Below are 27,021 nucleotides of genomic sequence, written 5' to 3'. Positions count from 1 at the left end.
GCGTGTTGGATTGCTAAAAGGAAATTGAATTGGGGGAGATAAAGAAGCAGTGCAGACATAAGTGAAAGAACGAGAGGGTGACTGATACAAGGAGAATTTTAATATGATAACCTATAACTGTTTCACAAACACACACTCCTCTGTCATGCCAATAAAGCACATCCTACAGAGAGAGAGGGAGAGAGGGAGAGAGAGAGATGCTCTGGGTTTCATCAGTCACATCTCGCTGTGGGAGGGGGATTGAAGCGGCTGCCTCGGAGCTCTCCGGTAACAGAGACAGTAGACGGCACTGACTCACGCTGACGATCCACGGACAGCACATTTTAGACTCTACCTGACCTGCAGTTGAAGATCCGACAGGAGGGCTATTATGAAGGCATAAGAGAACTTTCATCAGATTTTTTTTTAGGGGGGAGGCTGTTTCACCATCTTTCCCGTAAATTCGGACATCAAATAAAGTCAGAATGTACATCAGTGATTTATAAACACCAGATGGCGGTGAGCTGAAAAATCACTAAAACACATCTGAGTGTGTTGGGACGGGACACGGTGTTATTCTTCTCCCCTCCTTGTCTTTTATTACACAGAACTTGTTTTCCACTGGTGGCGGACCTTCTAGGCTATTTTTGTCCTTAATTTTGTCAGACATTATCCGACCCCCTTATTCTCCCTCCTCCACTACCGCCTCGTCCTCCTCCTCCCGTTCCTCCTCCAACCGTCTTCACTTGGTTTAAAAAAACAAAAAGAAAAGAAAAAAGAAAGCCACCAAGGAGACACGACTACACTCTACCCGCCAGCTTTCAAAGGGGATCAAAACAATCTAATCAACATCAGCACAGGACTGGACCCTGACAAGGATGCTACTCCAGCACAGAGGCTACTAGACGGTCCAAACAGCCTTTGCCAATATGTTCAGGCCAGGTAAGGAAAGAGGGCTCCACTTGTTTTTGTTGCTGACGAGGATGTGGAGCGCGCGCAGTCGGTGTGTGCGAGCGATACATTTTTTGTTTGTTCTTTTGAGAAATTAATTTAGTTAAATTTTGGGCAAATTGAGTTACAGACGAGGCTCTCGGTGTTTCTCAAACTTCCCAGTCGTCTCTTATCCGCCGTGGTGGCCGCGACTGGGAAGCAGATTAAATATTTATTCACTTCATGTAAAAATTATTCTTAAAATAGCGAACCGCTGCCGCACTGCAGTTTGTAGAACCTGTCTGCACGAGGGTGGCTGGTGCTGTTGCTACGCGCGAGCGAGAAACGGGTAGAGAGCACGTGAGAGTGAAATTGAAAAAAAGTTTACAATTTGACTGGTTTTCTACAAAAGTTTACCCCGTTTTTTGGCGCTTTGTGTTAATCCGCGTGACAGAAGGAGGCGCTCAGCCCGTGGATTTCTACTTGTCGCTGAAGGGAGGGAGACGGTGGGTCTCCCCACGGGTTCCGCGGGCCCAGGGAGACTAAAAACAGGTGTAAAAGTGTCTCCCAGAGAATAGCTGTGCGCTGTTTACTCTGACACTCACACGCTTCCGTGTTACGGTGAGAAAAGGTATTAAGGTTTACCACGATGACCTTGCCTGCTCATGTGTTGATAAAGGAGAGCTCCATTTCCCTCCCGCCACCTCTTTCTCCGTGCGTGCACGCGCATTGACAATTAAAAATCACGACTGACAAATCCAGTGGGAAAAAAAAAGCAATTTCACAAATTCATATCCGGTATTAAACAACATATCAACCTTTCTGAAATTATTAAATAGTACTGTGATGCAAAGTGTACGGAAAGTACACGCACACTTACACACACACACGTTTTAAAGAAGAGTATTTGTGGTGTGGAATGGTGACTCATCTGCCAATTGCCCCCCCAAAACATGTATGCATGTTGGGCTCCAGTGAAAGACAGCTTGTCTGAGAACTGTTTGGAAATGAATGCAGTCCGCGGCTGACTGAACCCCGAGAACATAATGGAAAAACATTCTTTAATAGAGACACTGGATGTCTGTCATTTGTCATTTCCATGCAGCTCAACGCAGAGCGGGGAAACAACACACATACATCCATGCACATCATAATCTATTAGCTCACTTGGTTGGCCTGAGTCAGGGCACAAGCTGGGCGATCTCCTCATTAAGGGTGGGACCTAATGGGCTTGACAGAGGGCTGATTAGTGCTGTCACTGTGTATGTGTGTGAGAGAGAGACAGAGCACAAGAGAGAGGGAGAAAAGAGTTTGCTGGCTAGAGGGAGACAAGCTTTAATTTTAATCTTCCTGTAATTTCAGATGGATAGCATCCACCCACCCACCTACCCGCACACACAGCAAAAAACACACAGTGGTGATGGCTGATGCGCTGCTTTGTATCTCCTCCTACAAATATGTGACTGTCAGTCGCAATAATAAAATCCAGAGTAATTGTGCAGTCTGCCTGAGATACAGTTATCTTTGTCTGTCACCTTTACCCACAGTATCTCTCTGCAGTGGGATAAAACAAGAGTGAGAGAGTGAGAAGAAAGAGGATAAGTGTTTTTGTGTAATGAAAACTCCCTCTCTCTTTCTCTCCGTGTCTGTCTCTCATTCTTTCTCTCTGCTTGGCCAACCAGCTCCTGCTGCCAGCTTCAAACTGAGAGCGGCCTGGCAGGCTGATTGGCTACTAGCTTGCTGGTTTGGGTGGCTGCCGAAGCTTTGTTTCCCAGCGTGTTTGAAGCTGGATTTGTCTCCCTTACTTGACTTTGCCTCTGTTACCCAACTTGTCAATTTCCCTATTTATCTACATTTTTTTTCCTGCAGTAAGATGTTTGCAGGCACTGAACAAACCAAAACAAACCTTAAAATTAGTCACAAAAAGAATAATGGCCACTTAACAAAAAAGACAAAAAAAGGCTTTGCTATGTTCTGCAAAAGTGCGGACCGGTTTTTATTGTCAGCTATTTAATGGATGCTCATGGCTTTTGAATAAAACAAACAATCAGTGAATTATTCATATATCAGATCATTGTAATAAAATAAAACCCCACAAACTGAAAGACCTTTTTCTCACACACAGCTAGGAAATATGTTAAATTCTTACATTTTAGTGGGTACATTAGTTAACAGTTGGTATTTTAACTAAAACCTAAAATGATTGGTCAATTATCAGCTACAGATAATATTTTTATCAGCTGATTCATCACATTTTGAAATTTAGACTATTTCAGAACCGGTGCTAATATTGCTAACCAATGGAGACTTGTTGGGATAACCATTTAGCAAATTTGAAGACATATTCTTTTTTTGTTTTCCCTCTGAGAAAAATTGGATTAAAGCACATCGGATTAACCCTCTCAGGTTTAAAACACCATAGGCGGTAGACCTAACCCTGTATTTCTGGAGAAAGGCAAATTCATTACTCTGGGAACTCTAGGGTTAGAGTTAGGGCTAGGATACTTGTAGATGATGACTTAGACCCCAAAGGGTTAAGTGTTTGGCCACCTAATAAGCAATTATACCCATAAAGCACAGGTAAGCCCATTCAATGTTTAGCACAGCTAAGCACAAGTAAGTACTTTAGGAAGCAATTTGTATCTCAAGTCCTGAATATCAGGGGGCCAGCCATATAATTTGGCACTAAAATGTTCACCAATTTGAAAACATTCTGTTGAAGAAAGAAACTTTCATGCTGTTTTCTTAAAAAAACAAAACAAAAAAAACAACCTGCCAACATTTACAGTGAGTGAGCTGTAGAAGAAAATTCCTGCTGGTGGCTTAACTGGAGTGAGAAATACATATAAATGTTTAGTAGGTGTAGAGTACAGTTTGCCAAACAGTGCAGTTTCAAGAATTGTTGTTAGCCCATCAGAAGCTATTATTTTCTGTTAAATGAAACCTCTTTGCTGCACCTTGGTGCTAGCTATGCCATTATACCAGAAACCTTACAGCCCAAATCAATATTAGTAGAATTACACAACTCTCAAAACTGATTTGACATGACAATAAAATAAAAAATCATTAAATCATTAAAAATTAATTTAAAGTCACTGACCTGGTGTGGGCAGAAGATTTATTTAAAAGGCTGGATTATACTATGTTTAAGGGACACAGACTGAAATGGCCTCACGTTAAATACATTACGATGGCTTAGACATTTAAATAATGTTAGCCACTTCTAACGTTCGGTAATGCTAGCTTCCTCAAACAAAATAATACCGTGTAATTCAGGATAACATAAGAAGGAATTGGAAGGATTTCCCCATTGGTGTTGTTTGGGTAACCACTTAGCAAATCCTAAGACATATTCTTTTCTTTATCCTTTGAGAAAAAATGGATTAAGCACATCTGATTAACCCTATGAGGGTTAAGACATCACTGGCAGTAGCCCTAACTCTGTATTTCTGGAGAAAGGCAAAATGATATCATTTGCATTATTTGCATTTTGCCTTTTGTGAATCAGTATAATCCATTGGTCATTTCCCTTAAATCCAAAGTACTTCCACATGCTTACTGACTTTCTTAGCAACGAGCTACTGCAGCTGCACTAGCTGCCGTGTCAATCATGTAGTATTTGCTGTCTTTGTGGGCAGTCTTCTTTTTCTAAATATGTGAGCATGGACAAAAACATGCCCACATTGCCTATGGCACGAAAAACCAAACAAACAATACTGTTGTGCTCCTACTTGGTACCACGAAAAGATGAGAGGCTTGCATAAGTAACTATTAAAAGTACTTTCTTGGAAGTACCCAGTGATGTACAGACAACTATCAGTCATAGACAGAAAAAAACTACAAACGTTCCCCAACAAATTTTCATGAGCATCTTCTTTTTATGATTTCTGTGCTGATTTATTCCCATTTTTTCCAAGTGCACATCAAACATAATGATGTGATCGGCAAAGCTAAGTCTTCATCTGTGTGTAACATTACTCTGCGTGAGATTTAAATGAGTAATGGTTCAGAGGAGTAAACATGTCGATGCGCTCCTTTCACCTGATGCAATATCTTTGCCTCACATGCCTTCCTCAGTGGCCTTCTTCCTACGCAACTCTTGAAGACTAAAAGTTGCTGCCTGGATTGGCTGGACAAGTTCAATCTATATGGAAGAGAGCACGGTCGTGCAGCTCCTACTCGAGCTGTGAACTTCAGCCTTTAAAAACATGACGCCGCGTCTTCCTTGCTTCTCATCACTTTCAATACGATTTCATCCTCTCACTTTTCGTCATCATTCCTGCCGTTGGATACACCCTGTGATCCAGAAAGAAAAAAATTAGCAGTATTTGAAATACTGAAATGTTCTGTGTTACTACATTCAGCCATGATAATCTATAACAAACGTCAGCTCTGTACTGAATTTCACTGATCAATACCAATATATGATAGTCAAAGGAGCTTGCAAAGAAAAGCGTCTGGACTTCTTTAAGTTGCTTGAAGGCGTTGAAAGACGTTGAAACTTAAAGAAGTCCAGACGCTTTTCTTTGCAAGCTCCTTTGACTACGATGACCTGGATGACTGAGAACCTTCACAGACATACCAATATATGTTGTTAAAATTGCAAGTCACTGTTCATACAGGCTATAGCCTCAGACTCGCTCCAGGCTCTCTCTGGGCCCAGTGTGAATAAAGCCCTCATTTGATTAACAGACTTTTTAGCAGCGTTATGAAATTTAAGTCATTCCTGATTAAACCTCCAGTTTTTATTTGCATACTATACTACGGATTGCTGACCGTCATTTGTCACCTCCGAGCCTGCTTTCTCTTCGGATAAAGCACAGTATCATGAAGTACATCTGATGGCATTGTGACAAAAGACTAATGCCACATCCTTACTTTCTCTGTGAGATGACAGTTGCACTGGCACGCATACATTTTGCCTGCAGGCCACTGTCAAGTCCACAGTCACACAATTAGAAGCTGCTGTTGCCCGTTTGCTTTGTTATGCATGTGTGTGTGTGTGTGTTTTGTAGATGAGTGCTGTGGTAGATGATAATAACATATGGATTGGTGACAAAATGTTTATTCGGGTCGTGAAGCACCAAATGGTGGAGTAATTGAGAGCTGAGATTGATCCAAATTTGCTCTTGCTGCACCGACATCCTGAGGCAGCAGACAGATTTTACAGATTAGGACAATATAGGGAACATTATGCTTTGTGCGGATTTTGTGGATATATTATATTAGAGAACTAAATCATCTTGGGATTTGATTACAGGAATGGAAGTCATATCATAATCAATTACATCCCTAATGCAAGCCACAGTGGAGAGCAGGATGAAACGCATCGCCACACACACCGCAACGCAGCGAGTGTCCATGTGATGGCTGTGCATATCAATGACCTTTGCACATCTTTGCACCGCTCCTCCTGCCTGATCTCAAGGTCACTCACGGACTCCTTTCTTTCTTCTGCTTTATCCTGAGCTCAGTGTGGTCCGCCTGCTGAATTCTATTTTATCATTACGTCTCGCCACAATTTTCTGGAACGTGCACGGCATTTACAATCGACGTGCCTCGTAGAAATGCGTAGAAATAATTACACGGGCTGGTGTTTTACAGCTCCGAGCTTCTAAAGTGGCAAACTCTCACAAACACAATGCAAAAAAAAAAAAAAAAAAAAACAACCCACAAAAAACCTTTAATGAGCAGAAATTGTTTTGATGCTAAATAAACAAACACAGAGTGCTACAAATTATGCAGTACAGAGCATGAAATGGCATTTCACAATGGCCCTGTGGTGTTTTATTCCAACTTTCTTGCCAAGTAAAGCTTTATTACACATTTGTTTTTATACCAAACATACCCCTTTTTGCATCTTCTGTATTTTTCACCGGGGTAAAGTGCAAGTTAAGACAGCTATAAGAAAGGAGCCATTTTTCTGCCTTAAAAAACCCATAAGGCTGCCAAGCAGAATGAACAAAGCTGAAGTGGTTTATTCCTCATTTCCCTCGAATTAGATTCATACTACTTCTTTAATTGGCAGTGCAGTGAAGTAGCTGCTGATTGTTGGTAAATACAGTGCACTAATTTGCTTATGGATCTCCACGGTTTACCTTGAGAGCTGGCGGCACACACAGCAGGAAGGTCCTGTGTGAATTAAGTATCCAATCAAAGAAGACATTACTCCCTATCAGGAGTCCTGTGAAGGCCTCTGATTGCAGGTTCACTTAGCAACAGCTGGGGCTAGCTGTGCATTTACTGCATGTACTCTCTCTCTCTGTGAATATGTTTGTGTGTGAATGAGCATGCACATGGATGTGGCTGCATATGTGAGTGTGAGAAAGTTTTCAGATGAAAGTGATGCAAATGCCAGTGATCACATAGTCAGAGCATGGTGCTCATACAGATTTTTAAGTGTGTTCGAGCCTCAGGAATCATTATTGTAAATGTCAGAGCTGATGCATGAGAGGGGAGTTATACTGTGCTGATGCGGCAGGGAGAACAGACCACGTGAAAAGGAGTGGTTATCAGGAAAAAGAATTTACATGGGATACACACAGAGCGAGCCAGTGGCAGGTAAGGGTAGTGGAGCTGATATGAGCTTACTGCGCGGATGTGTGCTACGGGTGTCACCCGCTTTGATGAAGTAACTTTGGTATTTTCTCGTCTTCAGAGGGAGAGACAGTTGGATGAAGCAGCCCTCTCCTTTTCTTACTGAAAGCGAATGAGACGTAGACATTTTGGAAACATTTGTGAGACATTTCTTTCTGAGACTGACATGAAAGGAAGGATGTACATCTCATGTCTGTGCATTAAGTACAGTGAAGGAGAACCTTGGCTTAGCAGTAAAGCTGGAAGCAGGGGGAAACATAAAGCTTGGCTCTGTTCAGAGATAAAGAAAAAAGTACACCAACCAAAATCTCTAAAGCTTACTAAATAACAGGTTGCATCTCGTTTGTTTATCTTGTGCACCAACAGAAATGTAAAAAAAAAAAAGGGGACTGTATGGGGGAGTTGTGTGTGTGTCTGAGGTATTTCTTAACAAACAGCAGCTCATCCATCTGGCTTTAATGCAGGTTGCCAGATTTATGAGGACTGTTTTTGGCCCTATACAGGCACAGTGATACAAAGTGTTCCAACTTATTCAGGAAGCAAGGCCAAGAAACAGATCCATCATTTTACTCCCGCTAAAAAGTTGTTGTTTTTCTACATCTCATCAAGCATTTGTCATGCATTTGCAAACATACACTTGAACACATACTATAAGCCAACACAGAAGTGTCTTAACCCCAATCCTATCGACATTTTGAAATATATGGACTACCAACTGGGGACCCCAAGAATAATTTACTGTGAGAAGCATCCTAACCCAACCCAAACAAAAAACAATATCATTGTTATTATTTTTGCAAAGTTATAATTATTTGCACATTTTGTGAGATTCTATACTTTTCTTTGAAACAACCTACAACTTTTAGCTTAACCTAAAAGTTTACTGTATTTACCATACCTTTGCTCTGGTGTCACTTATTTTTCAGTAGTTTTAAACAAACACTATTTGTGTTAAATTTTTATGATGAATCCATTTTGACCCCAATATGAAAAACTCAAATAGACATAAATTCCTAGTATCATGAGATGTACTCTTTCCAGCTCTGCCCTGGGGCCTCCTCACGTCTTCCTCCTAGGACATGCCCAAAACACCTCACCTAGGAGATGCCCAGGAGGCATCCATCCTGGTCAGATTCCTGAAACACCTCAGTGGCTTTCCTTTCTATGCAGAGGACTACTCTACTCTGAATCCCTCCCAAATGACCAAACTTTTCTATCTTACTACCTCTAAGGTAGAGTCCAGACAACCTTTAGAAGAAGCTAATTTCAGCTTGTATCCACAATGTCATTTTTTCAGTCATTACCCAGAGATCGTGACCTATGAACTGACAGATTGAGGGCCAGCTCTCTTGTCACCACAGCCGAGCGTCTGCAGAAGCAGTGTCTCTGTCAATCTCCTGCTCCAATTGAAAAGAGGCCACTCCACTCTTTTTCAGCCGAGAACCATGGCCTCAGACTTAGAGGTGCTGATCCTTATCCCTCGATTAGCTCTCCCCTTAACCCTCGATAAAACTAATGGAATCACATCATCTACAAAAAACAGATATGAGATCCTGAAACCATAAAACCGTCCACACCTGGGCTGCACCTAGAATTTCTGCCCATAAATGTTATTAAAAGAATGAGTATGAGTGGACCAGAAGCAGCTAAACATAACTAAAGCTAAACAGACACAATAGGTAGCTATAGCACCCAAATTCTTTCATGCTGTGCTCAGGTCCTGTGACAGGAAGAGCAAGCACTTGCTACCTTCATGTCTGTGATTCAGGAACAAATGTAACAGCTTTGTGGAATCAGTCTTCAACCTGAGGACTGGGCAGTCATCAGTGGGAGCTTTGCTCATTCCCAGGAGGGTCATTGCTGCTCAGATCAGGGCTTGTAACACTGCAGCATCATCATCTCTGTCAGGTACATCAGATCCAGCGACCTCTACAACAATATCACACCTTCCAGTCTGGGAAGGTACCCATCAAGCTGATGAAGGCAGCGATGGCAACAGTTTTTCTTCTTTATGGTAAATATTGACCCAATCATTGAATTTATTAAAACTACATAAACAATATTGAGTTCCTTTTACTGTGGTCCCCTGAGACTGCAAAAGTGTGACATCATTAGGAACAAATTGATAGACAAAGTAAAAAAAAAAAAGGAATGCAGTATCTTTGCTGTTTCCAGTACTGCGGTCTTCTCGACAAAGATCTTGGATTTCGTTCCTGGGATCTGAACTTGACTAACATCCCACTCTTAATCCAAATGATGTCGGCCAACCTTTGCAGCTATAACAGCTCTGCTCTAATTCATCCCAAAGGTGCTCTATCAGGTTGAGGTCAGGACTCTATGCACGTCAGTGAAGTTCTTCCATGCCAAACTGGCTCATCCATGTCTTTATGTAACTTTTACTTTAAAATTTCTCATAGTTGTATAGAAATCTATGAGAAATTTGAACCTATGATGCTTTACTGTTACCCACATAAGTAAACACTTCCCTGAATGTCTTGACGACTAGTTTGAGGACTTTTTGAATGTGGAATGATGGTCATTACATAAATTGTGGGTTAGAGGAAAACAGACCATTAAGCAAGATGTGTTTGGGAAATTGTTATGATTGACAAGTTGTACCACATGAGCATGCAGTGTCCTTCAGCTTCTTAGTCAGATCCATCCCTTAATCGTGATATCTGGTTTCAAAACAAAATAAACAAAACAATGGGCGATGTTTTGGTGACTGCATCTGTTTTTTACATATAGTTTATGGAAGCAGGAAAACAAATAGAAAACTTTAGAGGTAAAGCTTCCGGGCTTATCAAAAGTTAAGAAACAAGCAATTCTTTAAGCTGAAGCCATAAACTTTCTCACAGTTTCCAACTAAGTGACTTCCTGCATTCGTTCACTGTTGCTGATGAATTAGTCAAAAAGTGCAAAATATGACAGCTGCATTATCAATACGAGTACACCACATAGTGTATTTCTGAACACACTGACATAAAATAAAAAATTTAAATCCTTTGTGTCTAACTCCCAGGCTGTATCTCCTCCATCCCTCCTCTCTCCCTTCAAATCTCCTCGCCTCCCATGTCTTCTCCTCTGTAGCTGGTTCACTCTGTACCTGTTGAATAATTGATAGCTGTTTTGGTTTCTGATAAGGCGTTTGGGGTCCACAGCTCTCAGCAGTATGGGCTTGCTGCTTTCCTCACGGTAGATCACACAGCTCAGTCCGTCCTTTTACTCCCTCTCTCTTCCTCTTCTTCACTGCCTCCCTCTTTTTCCCCCCTCCATGTCTTCTCTTATTCCACGTCGCAGTTATTCTGATAACATGCTGGCGTGCATGTCGTAGCCAACAGCTCAAGTTCCAGGTTTTATTTTTGATAAGGCCTTGATATTCATCTTCTTCTTCTGATTACAAAGGAGCATGTGAACATAAATAAATGTAATACTCGGGATATTACCATGGAAACAGAAGTAGTAGATCCAAAAAAACAAGTATAGGAAGGATAAGCTATTTAAAATATGCTTGCATGAAGCAGCTCACAGTGCAGCAGCCCTGCCATCATATGCTGGTTGTTGCATGGGATCCAAGGTACACCCTACTGTTTACAGAGGGTAGTCAAATTAACAGAAACACTCTTTGGAAAAGTTTCAACTTAGGTGGCTGATTCATCAAAGCAAACACGGAAATGTGCATAAAGCAGGCTTCATGCCCAGTGACAGAATTTAAGGACGTCTCCTATACTGTCAATCCCTCTTAGTTTCAAGATGACACTATAATTAGTAGTGTCCTGAGACTGTCCTTGTGAGTAAACAGTAGGTTTAGTTGTGTATTCATTTCCCTCAGGTCGTGTTCTCTGTTCATTTGAATGGGGCTGTGCAGTGGGGGTGCAAACGCAGAGGGCTCTGGCAAGAAAACGTTGCTCAGCATTTGTCAGAATACAAAACAATCCAACAAGGCCCAGCATAGGCCACCATTGCATTCACACAGGGAAGCATTGTGGTGTTGTCACACAGTCTGGTCACATGGCAAAGAAAAAGATAAGTGCCGAAATGCATTGTTGCTTTGACAGTGAGAACATTTCACGGCTTCAACACATATGTCTTTGATTCTCCTCCGTGGGGACGTGTCACCAAGGCGGTGATTCTGTATTTTAACCTAATCCACTGTCTTTATGTAAATCTCACCAAGAAGTTTTTTCTTTCTTTTTTTTGGTGACATAACCTATGCAAACAGTCAGTGCAAACACAGCTCCACTTTTAACGTTATACCAAAGAAAGTGTAAAAACATCCTGGTCTAGGGTACAAAGTAGAGTATCTTGAGCAGGGCTCTAGACTAACTTTTTGCCATGGTTGCACTGGTGCGCCTAAATTTTATTTTTAATTTAGGCGTTTTAAAATTTAGGCGTACAAGCACAAAAGTTAGGCGTACCCAAATTTTTAAACTGCATTACTTAACACCGCAGTTTTACATGTTCACGTTTTTTTTTATTTGTAAATGATTAACTAACAACCTTTCAAAATGATTAACTTGACACCCCCTTTGCTGCCCAAATTAACAGCAGCTCCATCAGCCCCCATAGCAATGATTTTATCCAACCAGTTACTGCACTGGTCCCCAAGAGCAGCAAATGCTTTCTTTGAGGCAGCATAAATTCCTAAACAAATTAAAAAAAAATACCATTTACTTATCAGATCAAGAGTTTACAATGCAGTCTTTTTCAGTTTGAGTTTCTATATTCATGTATTATTGCTATGTTTAATTTTCAATGATAAGAACATGCTAGATATGGTTAATTCAGTAACACGACGTAATATTATTAATCATATACATAGGCTACGTGACATGACATGGCTTACCTTGGGCATGGGCATGCTGGACCTCAATGTGTCCAATCAGTATATTCGCTGGTCTTCCTTTTTGCAAGATACGAGCGTACACAATGACACATTCTTTTGTGGCGATGTCTGTGTCTCCATCGATCAGGAAGGCCATGTATGTACTGTTCGCAATTTCCACTGACGTCTTTTTTTTCAGTGTGTCAGCGATTACGCCTATAAACTGGGCGCACGCAACATCATTGCTGTATGTGGGGTTTATGTCCAAGCCATTTTTCCTGTGAAGAGTTATTTCTGACTTGAACTTAGTAAACGGAACTTCTTCTTTTGCAATATTGTAGGCGATGTTAAACTTAATGATCATCTCGGCCTCCTCCGATGACCCGTTTACTCCTGCCTGCCGCTGAAAGGCAGTGGGGAGCGGGGACATTTTGGCAGAGCATTTATCGCGGCATATAATGTGTCTTCTCGATGCTGTATGCTTTTTCAGCGTTTCAATTCGAAACGTATTAGCACCAGTGACAAATGCTGTGTTGCCGGCCATGGTCTTTCCACACTCGCGACAATAAATGCAGTGCATCATATTGTCAGCTTGGCTGTATCTTAGCCAGGGAAACTGGTCAAGCCACTCGATTCGAAATCTATACATTTTCTCACTTTTACTTTCAGTGGACTCCGGCTGGGAGTCGATCGTATGTGGCTCATTTTCTGATGCCGTCTCCGGACCAGTGTTTGACAAAAACGGAGAGGTTGATGGCTCCGTGTCAGAGCGCTGGCTCAGAATTTTGGACTGATCAGGCCTTAACTTAACGAAAAAGTTATCAATTGTTCTTTTCATATTTTCTCAATACCAACTTCATACACTTCTGACCTGGGCTACTCACCCTTCTCTATCTGCCCGCACTTTCAAACGTAAACACAAGTAGGTCTGCAGGAATATCTGGACCACGGCCAATCACAGAGGTCCCCGCCTCTGAGTATCTCTGATTGGTTTAGAACACGACATGGACATAATGTGTGCCTGTTGTTGAACACACGGAGACTTTCAGGGTTGCTGAAACTTTTTTTCCGAGAAAATACTTGGTTGCACCGGTGCGACCAAGTATTTTTTTTACTTGGTCGCACCGGTGCAACCAAGTATTTTTTATTAGTCGCACCATGGAGAAATTTGGTCGCATTTGCGACCAAATTGGTCGCACTCTAGAGCCCTGTTGAGTGAATGATAGTAACTTGTGGTGTTACCTCAGCCTTCTACCTCCTAATATGGAGTTTGCTGCTCAGCCAGTATGGAAAAATTGTAATTGATGTCCTTGAGCACAATGAAAAGACAACTTCTCGGTCTTTCACAAACTGCTCTCAATTTGAAAGACAAGAGAAAACCTTGTAAAACGGGTCAAGGTCAAGGATGGTCAGCATAAGATGTTTTCTTTTTTCGGTTTTCATGCAGAACATTTTTATTGTTAAGTCCTGGCAGACAAAAGGTGTTCTTTTTTTAATAAGCATTGTCCTGAAAACATAATCAAATTGACGTAAAAATTTGGATCTGTGACCATTTTACCACTCAGTGATGTAGTAGTGACAAATGAGAAGCACACCAGCTCTTCATTACAACAGAGTGTTACCATTTTTACAACTTGATGCAGCAACCTAAAAGCCATTTCTGGCTTTTTTAGGTTCCCTAAAAATCTGAAAACTTCTAGAGCAACATACAAAAAAACCCAAAAAACAAACAAACAGATTTTATGTATCTGTCTTTGTTAGTTTTCTACTTAGTTTTTACTTCAATATGTCAAACTGTGTCAGTTCTTTGACTTCTTGCGGTTTAGTAACAATGCAAATTAGGGGTGGGCGGTATAAACGGTATACAGTAGAAACGCTAAAATTTGGCCAACGGTAGAGATTTTGACTATACCGCTCTACCGTGATAGCGCATGTTGATGGTGTCATCAAGCTGCGCCTGTTTTTATTGAAAGCATGGCAGGGGCTGCAAGCAATATCATCTGCAAATTATGCCGGGCGACATTCATAGCAAAGAGACGAAGCACTTTTGGAATATGTTGAAAGCCAAAAACTGCGCTTCTTCCACTTCCGTACCATTGATTCATTAATGCTGAATTCTCTCACAGCTGCTCTATTCCCATGTTGTTTCAGTATATTAATAGCTAACCTCATATTGTGGATGGATTATCTCAGTTGTTCTCCTGACTGAGGTTTGGTCCGTGTACAGCATCCTGCCATGCGATTGCATTTGTCCCTGACCGCCAGAAACCCTCACGTTAACTTTTATCGAGTGGAAAAAAGTTAGCGTTCATCCTACAGCTTCACTGTGCTAATGTTATGCTAATATAGCTGTGTTGCTAGCGATCACGTAGCACAACATTTTATACCAGCTAGTCCAACTTCAGTAACCCTACAAAAAGTCACTGCTGTTTAGTTTTCTGTCTTCATTTATGTTGGAAGTGATAGTAGAGCTGTACGCTTTAATTTGTTTCAAAAAACTCTCAGTCAGAACATGGTATGTCATGTTTAGGTGGAAACTAGCGAGCTAACTTCCTGCTAACTTCCAACTCTGTTAAATTTAATAAATTCTGTTTTCATGGATGCCTGGATGTTAAACTTAATTGTTACACCTGGTAAATCAGCAACGCTGATCATTTTATTAAAGATGAAAGAATTTAGACCATTTTTAACTCTCAGTGATGCCGCAGTGTTCGTTTGACTTTGGGACTGAAGAGGACAGTTTTGGACACAGATTCCTGCGCGAGGCTCCTGACTACGGTGGCCGTAATGCTCCGACAATCCATCAAGCGGTGTGCCTTCATAGCTTACCAAAGTCGTACTAAAACATTTTTTGACAGATTTCTGCGTGCAGTGTACCACATGAAATCGGTTTGAGGTTAGTAAGCACAACCATAATTCCAGCATAAGGCGCACTGTCAATTTTTGAGAAAATTGAAGGATTTTAAGTGTGCCTTATAGTGTGGAAAATACGTTTTACAGAAGAAAAGAATATATTGCGATATATGTCGTTACCGCACGTGCTTCAAATTATACCGCGATATGGATTTTAGGCCCAGCCCTAATGCAAATAGATAAATACTCACTTGTAGCATGTTTTTAAACAATTAAAACTCCACAAGATTTACAGGAACCTGTTGACCAGCCACAACCCATATGACAAGATTGCCACAGGCTAAAGCACCAATATATGGGCTAAATTTTGCTGGCAGAGGCAGTTTTTACATCAGTAGCTGCTCAGTACATCTCATTTCTCAGACATAGTTTTGACAGATATTTGCAGACAGTGACATCAAGATAACACTGGGAGCAGTGGAAATTTAAGGTTGTTCTTAATTGTGCCATTGCTTAGTTGTTTTTGTGTTCAGCTGTGATACTCAGCCTGTGTCATACATTAAAAATTGCCATGTTTTGATTTCAAATTTAACAGTCTAATATTTTTTTTATGGTTAACATATGCTGCACATTGGACCTCATTCTGTATACTCCACTGAAGCAAAATCCTTTCCTTAATTTACTTCATAGTTGTTTTTCATATATTATTTATGTTGTTTTGTCTATACACCTAAAAAAAATCTCAGAGTGCATGCATATCCCAAAACATATTTAGCGCATTAATATGCATATACTCAAATTCTCTTGCGATTTTTTCTTTCTTTTTACTTTTCCCCTTCTAAGCTCTCTGCTCTGGTCTGTCATCCCTGCTGATACAAGAGTGCAGAAAATGTTAAGTGCCTGTATTGGCTGTTACCCAGAATGTGAGGAATTGCAGAAGATGGGTTAAAGAGGGAGAAAAGTTACTCAAACCCAGGACAACAAGTCAATTCCTCTTGATTTACCACATCAATCTGTCCCACACACACAGAGGCACGCACACAAACATGTGTGTGGCGGTAATTGCTCAGACGCTCGCTGACTTATAAGCTCTGTTTTACATCTTCTGCCTCTCTCTTTCTACTGCGGCATAGAAAGAGAGCAACGGCAGCAGTAGCAAGTCTTACATAACTACATCACTGCATTAACGAGCCCATCTGCCTCTGACTGGTGCTTAGACTTACTGTTAGGGGGCTGTTTAAATGACACATTATGAATATATGTGAACAGACACCAGCGTGACCGCCTTAGCTGTCCTTTTAAGCAGACTGACCAGGTGAAAACAGGCTAAAGATGTCCAACTTCCTCCACTGATTTTTTTTTAATGAGCACAGTTTATTCTGGAAATGTTTTAACGGTTAGGGATGTAGGTTTCTGTAGTGCCCGACTGCCAGTTTAATGCAAATTTGAAATTATGATAGGAGGCAAAACCCAATCAGTGGTTGAATAGTCAAAAATATCAACACATTTTACTAAATACCGAATGTTTTTGTTTTGTTTGTTTGTTTTAATTGCAGAAACCTGTGTCCTAGATTTGAACTCCATAGCAAAGTCCTCTACTCTCATTTACCAAGACCCCCCCAGTGGTTTGTTGTGATCCATATGAGTAATGCTCAGTCCAAGTCTTGAATAAATTAGCCTTTAGGACAGCAAGTAGTGAAAAGTCAAACGTGACTTCAGACGAGAAAGCCAGGAGCACACAAAGACACACATTTAATGGGTGAAATTAGACAAAATATTTTGTGGGAGTCTGTGTTTGACATGTACTTCAGAGTGACGGGAGGAAGTAAAGATGGAGTGATGTGAGAGAACAGGAGATGAGGGACGTGTGAGAAAGTGTTGTTTGTCGGCTGCCACAGCTTGTTTGTGTCTTCAGTCTGAGTCTCATTATAAAACTGAAGCATGGTGTTTGTACGTGTGTGTGTGTGTGTCACACTTAGTCTTACATAACAATCAGTTGCTCAGCTGGGGACACTGTACAGATAAATCCCAGGATGCCTTTTTATTGGACTGAGTGAGGAGGCCGTCTGGAACACAGCTAAAAAAAAAAGTAATCAGTGGTGAACTTTTACAGAGCCGGAAAAGTCATAAATGTGCACTCACGCTAATATTCAAGTAAATCAGCATCACTGCAGACATCGCTGCACAAACCTGCAGTCATTTTCATGACATTGCATTCATATTTTAGGCATCACTGGTGCTATTTTTCCAGAATGAGAATGTCAGATAGGCTTTTATACATTTTTTGTCTAGCAAGTTTTTTTCTTGACATATTGAATTCAGGTGTGGAATGTTTTTTAGTAGGTGTATATTTATAATTTTTAATTAAATATATCTACTAAAGCACTACATGTCATTTGGACATTTTTAGCGCTCCCAACAAATCTGGATTCTATTTGTGGCCGTTTTCTGGACTCCCAGGCCTTGGACTGCAGCTTGTTGTGTTTGCAGGACAAAAGGACACAAATGCAGCACTCACAAGGCGGGCTTGAAGAACACAAAACTAGCCTTTAATAAGGTTGAGTGGAAAAGTTCGAATTCCAAACAGGCATGAAATGGCACAATTATTATAAAAGTAAGGAAAACCTGGACTATAGCTAAGCTAAAGATTTTAAATGATGAACCTTAAGACCCATAACTGGACAGAGATATTAACCTCTTAAGTCACAGTGCCCCCTGATACGGGGGTAAAAGGCAGGAGATCAGGTAGGCTTGGGGCTTAAGAGGTTAATAAATGTGAATTCAAAGTCCAAGAATGATAAACTCAGAGTCCATTTCCAATTCCTTGTTCTGCTTTGCAGTGGCACTGGAGTGGAGCATAGCAGCACGTAAAGCAGCTCTACACCTGCTGCAGGATCTGGATAGAGCTGCTCTCCAGCTTGTAGTGGATCCAGAGCAGAACAAGGAGTAATATTGCCAGCTGCCGTCCAGAGGACTATGAATCTGTTTGAGACATAAGCCTCACTGGAGAAGCAGCAAAATGATGGATGGCATTCTCTAAAATAGCATTCTCCTGGATGAAAAAAAAAATTGTTACAATGAGTCACCAAATCAGAGTCACACTGGTTTGATTAAAGTAGAAGAAATATGTTAGGAACTAATATTTCAGGGGATTCAATTGAAAATGCCAAACTGAACCTGCTGCTGTCAGCTTTATTTCCAGCAAATTAGAAATGATTTGTACATGATGGGCTCAAGGTAGTGGCTGTAATAATACATAGTGAATTTTGTTTTATGTAGCGAGCTTTGATTTTATGTCAGTCATCATTCAAATGGTGGATTGTGGCTGAAAATGAAAGATCTAATTTATGATATGTTAACAGTGGCACAGTACATTTGCTTTTTAAATTATAGGGAGATCATTACAGGTTCATATCATCATGCGAATGGACCTGAGTCTTTGCACAGAGCTGCATTACATGCTGAGAGAGAGAGACAACATTTAATGTAGTGAGCTTTAAATAAAAGTGCCTGTTGTTGATAGAGCCGGTTCATGGGAGTGCTGCTGTCCTGTGTAAGTGATGCTTATGGGAGACTTATCCCTGCAGCATCTGTGTTCATGAGTATCAGCACAGTTAGCGTTGAGGGTTAGGGTCTGTTAGGGGGTGATTATCACAAAACATACACCAATGTTAGTTTGGCCCACAGGCCCACATAATATTACAGTGGTTAGAGGAAGAATGGGTGAAGACATCGAGAGTACACAATTTGAACTGCCTCCCCTTTAACCAACACTGCATTAATCTTCTTAAGCTGTCAACATGACCTAAAACTGATGATGCACAAACACGCTGAGGAGAGGGGGAAGAAAAATCCTGCCAAATAGACAACAGATTGTGACTAATAGTGAGTTTAGCACAGCTCACCAAGTTCATAACTGAGTTGTAGCACCATCATCTTGGCACAAGTTTGCTTTCAGAAAGGTGCTTGCCTCAGTTGTTTCTGCTCACTCATGAGTGATTCAAGCTCTTCACCTGGAAAGCGTAACCTCTCGGTGCATCGGGGCAGCCAAGAGAACGTCACCTTTTGAGACTTTTTTTTTCGTCCACATGTGCAATTTACCAGATGGCTCCACTGCCTAAAAAGTTAATGTCAGCGCGCCCCCGCATGACACCAGGCATCCATGTGGTTATCATGCAGGTGCGAGCTAATGAAAGGTACGCATGCCAGAGCAGTGTGAAGCAAATGCTGTAACACTGAAAGGAAGTGTGAATGAATAAGGAAGGGAAAATGACACAGAGGATGATCTTCACAGGAAAGAATTTTTACACCTTGGCTTGCACCCGTTATTTAGCCATATAATGACCCAGGAGATAATCGCAGCACAGCAGATGCCTACACAATAATACAGTGAGTCCCAGAAAGCCTGTATGACCTGTGTTGTTGTTATGATTACTACAGTGCTACTGCCCCAATAAGAATTTGGCAACTACACTGCAGCACAGCTGTCATGAAGATGGGCTGCCTGCCCAACTACACCAGCTGTGCCAGCCCAACCATCACTTAATCACCCTGGGAGGGAAGCAGGAAAGTAGGGACAGAGGGGGAGGGAGGAGAGGAGGAAGCGGTGAAGGTGAGAATGTTGCAGTCAAAAACAAATTGCCAAAGGGAAACTGCAAAAGCTCAAAGGGATAAAGAAGAAGACAAGTTTTGGGGTCTTTTGTAAGGGGGGATAGAGAGGACTGAGCAGGGCTTGCCAATGTAAAAATCAAGCAATTCAACGAAGGGGGAATGGGTGGCTGAGGAAGACAAAAATTTGTGAGATGCAAGAGGATGTGGTACCAGAAGTAAACCGAGGCGAAGGCTAGATAGATGAAGATGGGGCGAAAGGTGAGTCTTGTGAAAAGAGTGATGGCAGCAAGAGTGAAGAGGAAAGGTGAGAGAGTGATTTGTAAAAGGAAATAAAGAACTGAGGTGAAGGAAAATGGCCTACACTGTAGAATGACAAAAAGCATGAAAGGCGAAGTGTGAAAGAGATAAACTGGGGAGGAGGGGAAGATGATGTCAAACATATTTTAGGTCGATTTCTCAGCCGACTAGATCAATACAGCTGCAATCAGTCTTGTAATAGCAAGAGCAGTATGCAACCACATTCCACTGTATTTAGCAGACAGCAAGCACTCGCATCGGTACAAACACCAAGGCTGGACTGCAGTGAACAAATCCCTCTGTTTGAACAAATCCCAGGAAATATTAAACCGCAACCTTTAATCTAAAGCAAACATAAGTCTCTCTGTCTCTGCTACTTACTGACCCATGTAAGCTATGTGAAAAAATAATTAATCGCATGGAAAGGTTTTGGTTTTTTCAATTATTATAGGTGGTATGTTTAAACACCACCGCAAAGAAAAAAAACGTTTTCAATTATTGAAATTGTTTGTGTTTCTCTCTTTAGCAAAGTTAACTAGGGCCTTAGCCCTAATGTTTACATTTACATTTACTGAACTTTCACTCAAATAACTGACACTTTGTTAAGCCTCAGTTACACAGGCCTAGATACCAGTCGATGACTTCCAGGGAAAAATGTAGAGCCGATAGTTTACATGGAAGGTGCCGGATTATCTGTGCGTTTTGAAATGTTTTTGTTACAGCAGTAAGACACGTTTGCTTTGAAGTTTCTGTTTCCAGTTCGCATAAACCTTTTTCCAATGCTCAGACATTAAATGGCAAGTATTTGCAGACCAGTATTTTTCTTCTGTGCAGACTCCTGGTAGCTGCAACCACCTCGCTGTCACCAACTATTTGCCAGTCAGTTGTGGATAGATAGAGGTTTTTTGGTTGACTACAGAGCTAAAACTAAAACTGAATTCTTGTTGGTGTTTTGCAGATTTTCATCAGTTCCCACTGAATATCAACTTCGTGCAGTTTTTCATGGAGAATTCCTGGAGTTTAACAATGTATATAATTTTTTATGCATGGATTGACTTTTTCCCTGAACATGTCAGTGGCTTTACCCAGCCACAGCTCCTCCATTTCTTCTTATTGAGTCATTGCTTTACGGATATGATAGTGTTCTTATGACCAATTATCCTGTTGAAAGGTTCACTTCTGGTTCAACTTTAGCCTTCTCACAGATGGCCTCACATCATCTTCAAGCACTCTTTGATCTGAAGCATATCATAGCGGAATGAGTGACTGCAATCTGACCAGTCCTTGAGATGGTGAAGCGATACCAAACCGTAACATTTCCACCACAATGTTTGTCTGAGACAGTCTGTGCTTTACCTTGACACTGCCTGATTATGAATCTGTGCTAAGGGAAAATAACTAATTCATGAATATTAAAGTTAAACATAAGCATGTCTTGATGTATGCTCAATCATCCAGGTAAGTAAATCCCAAAAGGTTGATTCTGTTTATCTGGACGTAGCGTTTCCCACTGAAGCATGAATGATAAAGTTAGGTATTAACATAAGCATGTTTTTTTTGGCAAGATAAGCATGTCTCATCAGTTCAATGGAGCCTTTTGCCTAACCTAATCAGTCAACAGGCACTGGTCTGATAACACAACTTTGTGTTGAACACAAATATATATATATATATATATATATATATATATATATATATATATATATGTGTATATATATCTTCCAAAAGAGAAAGAAAGGGAGCAAAGACGGTCCTTTCTGCAAAACACATACAACCAAGCTATATTAGATTAGTCTGTTCAGGATAGAGACTGATACTAATTTTTGCTGATTTAAAAATCCAATATAAATTTGCTATATATAGTTACTTATTTACTTGTTTATGCTAAGCCCGACTCTGCTCAGATCCGCTGGTTGTTGTTTGTGGAGTCCAAACCAGAGAAGTGTGACCTCTGGTGGAGAAACTATGCAACACTAACACTCATAACATGTTTGAAGGGTGTTTCTCCATTCTCTTCTTTACTATTTGATTTTTATATATCATCATTTGTCATTTATCATTTATAAATGCAGAAGCAGATAGTTTACAAATAGTTAATATCAGCTGATAATATCGACAAATTGATAAATCAATCAGGCTTTAGTCCAGGGCAAGTTATTCCAAATGGTCTGGTCTGATAATTGGAAAACTGTAGTTTTAATTTAATGTTCCCTTTGGACAGCAAAAGCTCAGCCATCATTTAAAATCAGCTTTATTTTGTAGATAATTGTTCTTACAGTGAAATTATTCAAGTAATTTTTTTCCATGTGACTGAACTCGCTATCCTTTTTCTCATTGGCTTTTACTATAACAAATAATAAAGAAATGTCAGTTACATGTGTCATTTGTTTGACATTACACTTTTTGTCAACCAGCGGCATTTCAGAAAGGATCAAATGATTTTATTTGTCCAGATATGTCAGAAAACAATTTTCACGGGATGTACTTTTTTTCCCCATATGACTGTATCTAACAATCTATCATATTCCTCTTATGCCTTCCTCCCTCTCTCCTCGCTCTGTGAATATGTGTGACTAACACCATGTCAGGCAACGACTCTCAGAGCAAATCATTCATCCCCAGGGCAGATTTGTGCCGCACTGCTCAAGATTTAGGGCAACCGAGATGAGTACGTTTGTCTATATTGTAAAAAGACAGGTTATCTTTTATGTTCACATTGCGTGACTATGAATCTTTGCTAAAGGGGAATCACTGATGCATGAATATTAAAGTTACATATTAACATAAACATGCTTTATTGGCAAGATAAGCATGTCTCATCAATTAAATGAAGTCTTATGGCTAAGCTAATCAGTCAGCAGGCATTGATCTGACAACATTCAGTCCTGCAAAACTCTTTGTTTGTATTGAACACAGCCAGCGACTCTTGCATTCATTGACTCAGAACTCACAAGATTTAATAGATATGGGCAACTCCAAGGAATTAATGTAGTGCTGCAAAATTTAGTTTTATTTATTCACTCGCTGCATGAATACAACAAATAATATTGCTGTCTTTGCCTATAATGGGAATGAAAATAAGTACAAAGCAATTTTTTGTATCAGAAAACAAAAGACTAATCTGTTTTTAGTCACTATTATGAAACGCAGGAGTGGGGAAAAAAATCAGAGAACAGAACAAATGAACAGTGAAATAACACGAAGCATGAAAAATGTAATGAAAGCTAATAACAGATTTCTGTAGCCAATCACAGGTGTAAAATATATCAAACCTTTATGAATATGACTTTAATGCAGAGTGCCAGTGTCCCTGCCTACCTCTCAGAACGTGTTTTGGTCTGCATTTCCCTCTGCCTACCCCTACCTGCCCCGTCTCTTCCCATCTGTCTCCTCTGCTAGTGTGAGGGACCTTACAGGCTCGTCTCAGCAACAGATCGAGACAGCTACATCATCTCCAAATGTCATTTCACAGGCATTTCCCTTGACACGTTTATGGAAGAGGTTTTTCATGTAGTCACATGTGCATGTGTGCGTCTGGTTGTACACCGAGTGGGAGTTGAGTCTGCTTCCAGAGATGTCACATTTTTGTCTGGATCAGCTGGGGTATTAACCAATTAAGTCTCGTGTGTATGTCATGAGCGTGCCTAATAGATTACATGTGTTTTCATGTCGAGAAGGGAAGTGGGATGTGGGGTAAATAAAGTATTGTGTTGTTTAAATGGTGGAGTCAGAGATGGATGGACTTAATTCCTCCTTAATCATCCTGAGATGTCACCAGAAAAGAGGGTAATAAACATGTAATCCACTCCTTCAATCCCCTCCTACTACTGCTGCTTGTTTGGAGGCTTGTTTGGTGTTTTAATAATATAAAGGGCACCTCAGGAAAGGTAGATAAATTGGATTAAATGTGCACTATGGATACTAAAATACACAATGTGCGCACAAACTCTGTGTTTGGTTCGTTATATTTTCCCACTTAGGCTTGTTTGTACATCCAAAACACCATCTACAGACGGGTTTCTCTTTCCGACTTCAATTTCTGCGCGTTAACCCAGAAGCCCCCTGTGGTCCAGAGGTGATGGAGCACGGACTCACCTTAAAGAGTTGGCATGGTAATACCTCCTGGAATCGGAGTCAGTCAGCCAGGCCAGAGTAGAGTTAAGCCCTTGCTCTATTCTCACTTCAAAGGGGATGGCCCATCCACAGCAGCCTCAGAGAGAGAGAGGGGATAGAGGGGGGGAGGTAGAAAGGAGGGAGGCTGTCATATATTCCCTTTATCACGGGGAATTTTACGGTTCAGACTTGTGATTCTGAGGGGAATTTTATGGGCTGACCAAAGATGGGCAGCTTCAATTCAAAAGCAGAGCTGTCTCATCTGTTCCACAGGAGTGTGTGTAGCATCTGTGTGTGTGTGCGCGCGCAGTTGTGTTTTTTGAGTTTGTGCCAGACTCACCTTTCTTTACTTTAAAGGCATATTTTATCATCCTGACAGCTTATTGTTTATCAATCCCGCTTTGTTACGAGCTGATTCATGCACTGCTGTTGCCTTCCACTCAGGCCTGCATTTTTAATTGAATGCTTCTCCAGGAGGGCAGGAAAAAAAAAAGATCAATTAATCAATTCATTCTGGGGGACAAAGTCGTGTTTCGGGTTGTTTCTCTTTTCGTGGATATATGCTGTGTCACTTTAATAGGCGCACCTTTGGCAAAGGTATTGCTTTCAGGATGAATTTGTGAGCTTTGTGTGAATGGGTTATCAGACTGTGTGCTCAGGAGACTGACACAGATATCATATCTGCATGACACAGATGTCATTATGTGACCAAAAAACACACTGCATTAATAACAAAAAGTGTTCTCTAGAGATTATTCAAACATTGTTTTAATTACTAGATGGCCTCACGACACGATAAGCTCCTTATCTGATCTGTGTGCATCGGTTTATTTCCAAATGAGCCACTGATATCCGCATCATGTGTGTGTCCACAGATATCGGTTCCTAAAAGCAGACCCAAATGGACTGGGTGCACACATGCACACCCCTAATGCAGCGGAATCTCTTGAGAAACACAATTATTTTTAAATACTTTGGCAACCCTGAAAACCTATTGTCTCTTTCAGCTTCATGCAATGAGTAAGTTCTTATCTCATGGGCAGATTTCTCTATTTGTGTTTTTGTCCTCATGTCTCTAATTTGTTTACTGACTGTAGGGCACAGTTTAACAGTGTTATGTATTTCTGAACACCCATCAGATTGTGGTTAGATTTTAGTTTGCTCATGTTGACAGCCGCTGTCAGTCAAATCTGATCAAATGGCAAACTCGCAGCCCTGATGGAGCTTAAGCACTTAATAAATAATAACCATTTGTTTTAATTGAAGTTTAGCTTTGATTCTTGCTCATTTAGTCGTGTATTTAATGTTGTACAGAAATGCCCTCTGAGAAGATTTGAAGATGTATTGTTTTTTCTCGTTTCCAGGAAAGAAACATGGCAGCAGATTGATTTTAATATCTTAACAAAAAATATGCAAAACACATTCTTTTTGTGTACATAAAAAAAAAAAAAAATCAAAAATCTTTAACACCACTTCCAGAAATTCTGCATAAATGTTCATGCAGACTCAATGCGAAGAGACAAGGAGATGAGTGGCTGGGAGAAGGGACTGCCCGATAGACAGGTAGTCACATGGGGACACAATGTGCTCGCTGAAATGTTTGCAGTCATAAACACAACATTGTTTTGAGTCCTTATAGCGCTGTTATGTCTTTCCCCTCATGATAAACAATATTTCACTAGCTGGGACCACATCCTCATTCAGATTTGATTTCTAGGAGGTAATGGCAGATGGAGTAAGCATAAACTGAAGTTATGATTTCGGGAAGGTCCTCAGAGGGGACTGGCGGCAGCTCTGGGCCAGGCAGATCCCTATGTACTAATGAGAGGTGAATGAATTGAAAAGTGGGTTGGGGGGCAGCTTGTATTGCAGGAGGTATATATAGACAGAGAACTGGAAGGCGAGTGCATGAGGTGTGGCTCCACTTCTGAAATTCAGTACTACAATTCAAAGTGTAGGCTAGCATTAGCTCGGCTCTGAATGTATCCCATTAAGAATTCTGGTTGGTTTGTCTTTAAAATTGTGTCTGCTTCACATATGAGACTGAGAGATTGTCTATTTATGCCATATTTGGGAAAAATCTTTTGTTACATCAGTTGAAATGATGATTAATATAAACAAAATAATAATAGCATCATTCAAATACCCACCATATAAACAGCTATATGGTGCATGTGATATGAAAGATGCTCTTCTACTTGTCCTGTAAGCGGCCCTGATGGATAACAATTTGTTCAGGGACCTTCTTCCCACCACAGTTTCAAAAGCACCCAGTCTGAAGCTGCCAGTCACATTGTTGGCCTTCCTGATCAGTTCATCCAGTCTCCAGCTGAACAACACAACAATGTACTCTGCGCTCATCACCCCTGAGTGATGGAAAATCTCCATCGTTTTTCTGCACACATTGAAGGATCTCAGCTTGTTTAGGCGATATAGCCTGCTCATCCCATCTTGTACACAACCTTGTGTTGATCTCCCAGTTCAGTCTGTTTTTGATGTGTTTGCCCAGGTCCTTGAACTCATCCACCACATCAACATCCAGTCCCAGGATTAACATCCTCTTCTTACTGAAAAACACAATACTATGTAAACTGATTTATAATATAATGAATTTAAACTTGTTCGATAAAAGCAAAGGATTTGCAGACAACTACATTATATTCCTCTAATATTTCATAAATGCAAATTCACGTGTCTCTGTTTTTTTTGTTTTTTTTACCACATGTGATTGACATTTGATTGGTACGTAAAATTGTGTTGATCAGACCACCAAACAACATCCACTTCACGCATGCAGACTAATGTTAGTAGTCAGT

At 40.7% G+C, this 27,021-nt stretch overlaps 1 protein-coding gene across 1 annotated transcript in view; it reads left to right on the top strand.

Annotated features, from left to right (window-relative positions):
- Positions 1-236: 236 nt before the first annotated feature.
- The window catches only part of rtn4rl1a (reticulon 4 receptor-like 1a), a 117,537-nt gene continuing 90,752 nt past the window's right edge, over positions 237-27,021 (top strand). The window contains exon 1 of the mRNA XM_026182938.1: positions 237-921. Within this exon, the coding sequence (XP_026038723.1) occupies positions 909-921 (13 nt within the window). The 5' untranslated portion in view covers positions 237-908. The remainder of the gene's footprint in view (positions 922-27,021) is intronic.

Source organism: Astatotilapia calliptera, chromosome 10 (genome assembly GCF_900246225.1).
Source record: "Astatotilapia calliptera chromosome 10, fAstCal1.2, whole genome shotgun sequence".
Lineage (NCBI taxonomy): Eukaryota > Metazoa > Chordata > Actinopteri > Cichliformes > Cichlidae > Astatotilapia > Astatotilapia calliptera.
This window is presented reverse-complemented; position numbering and strand designations above follow the sequence as displayed.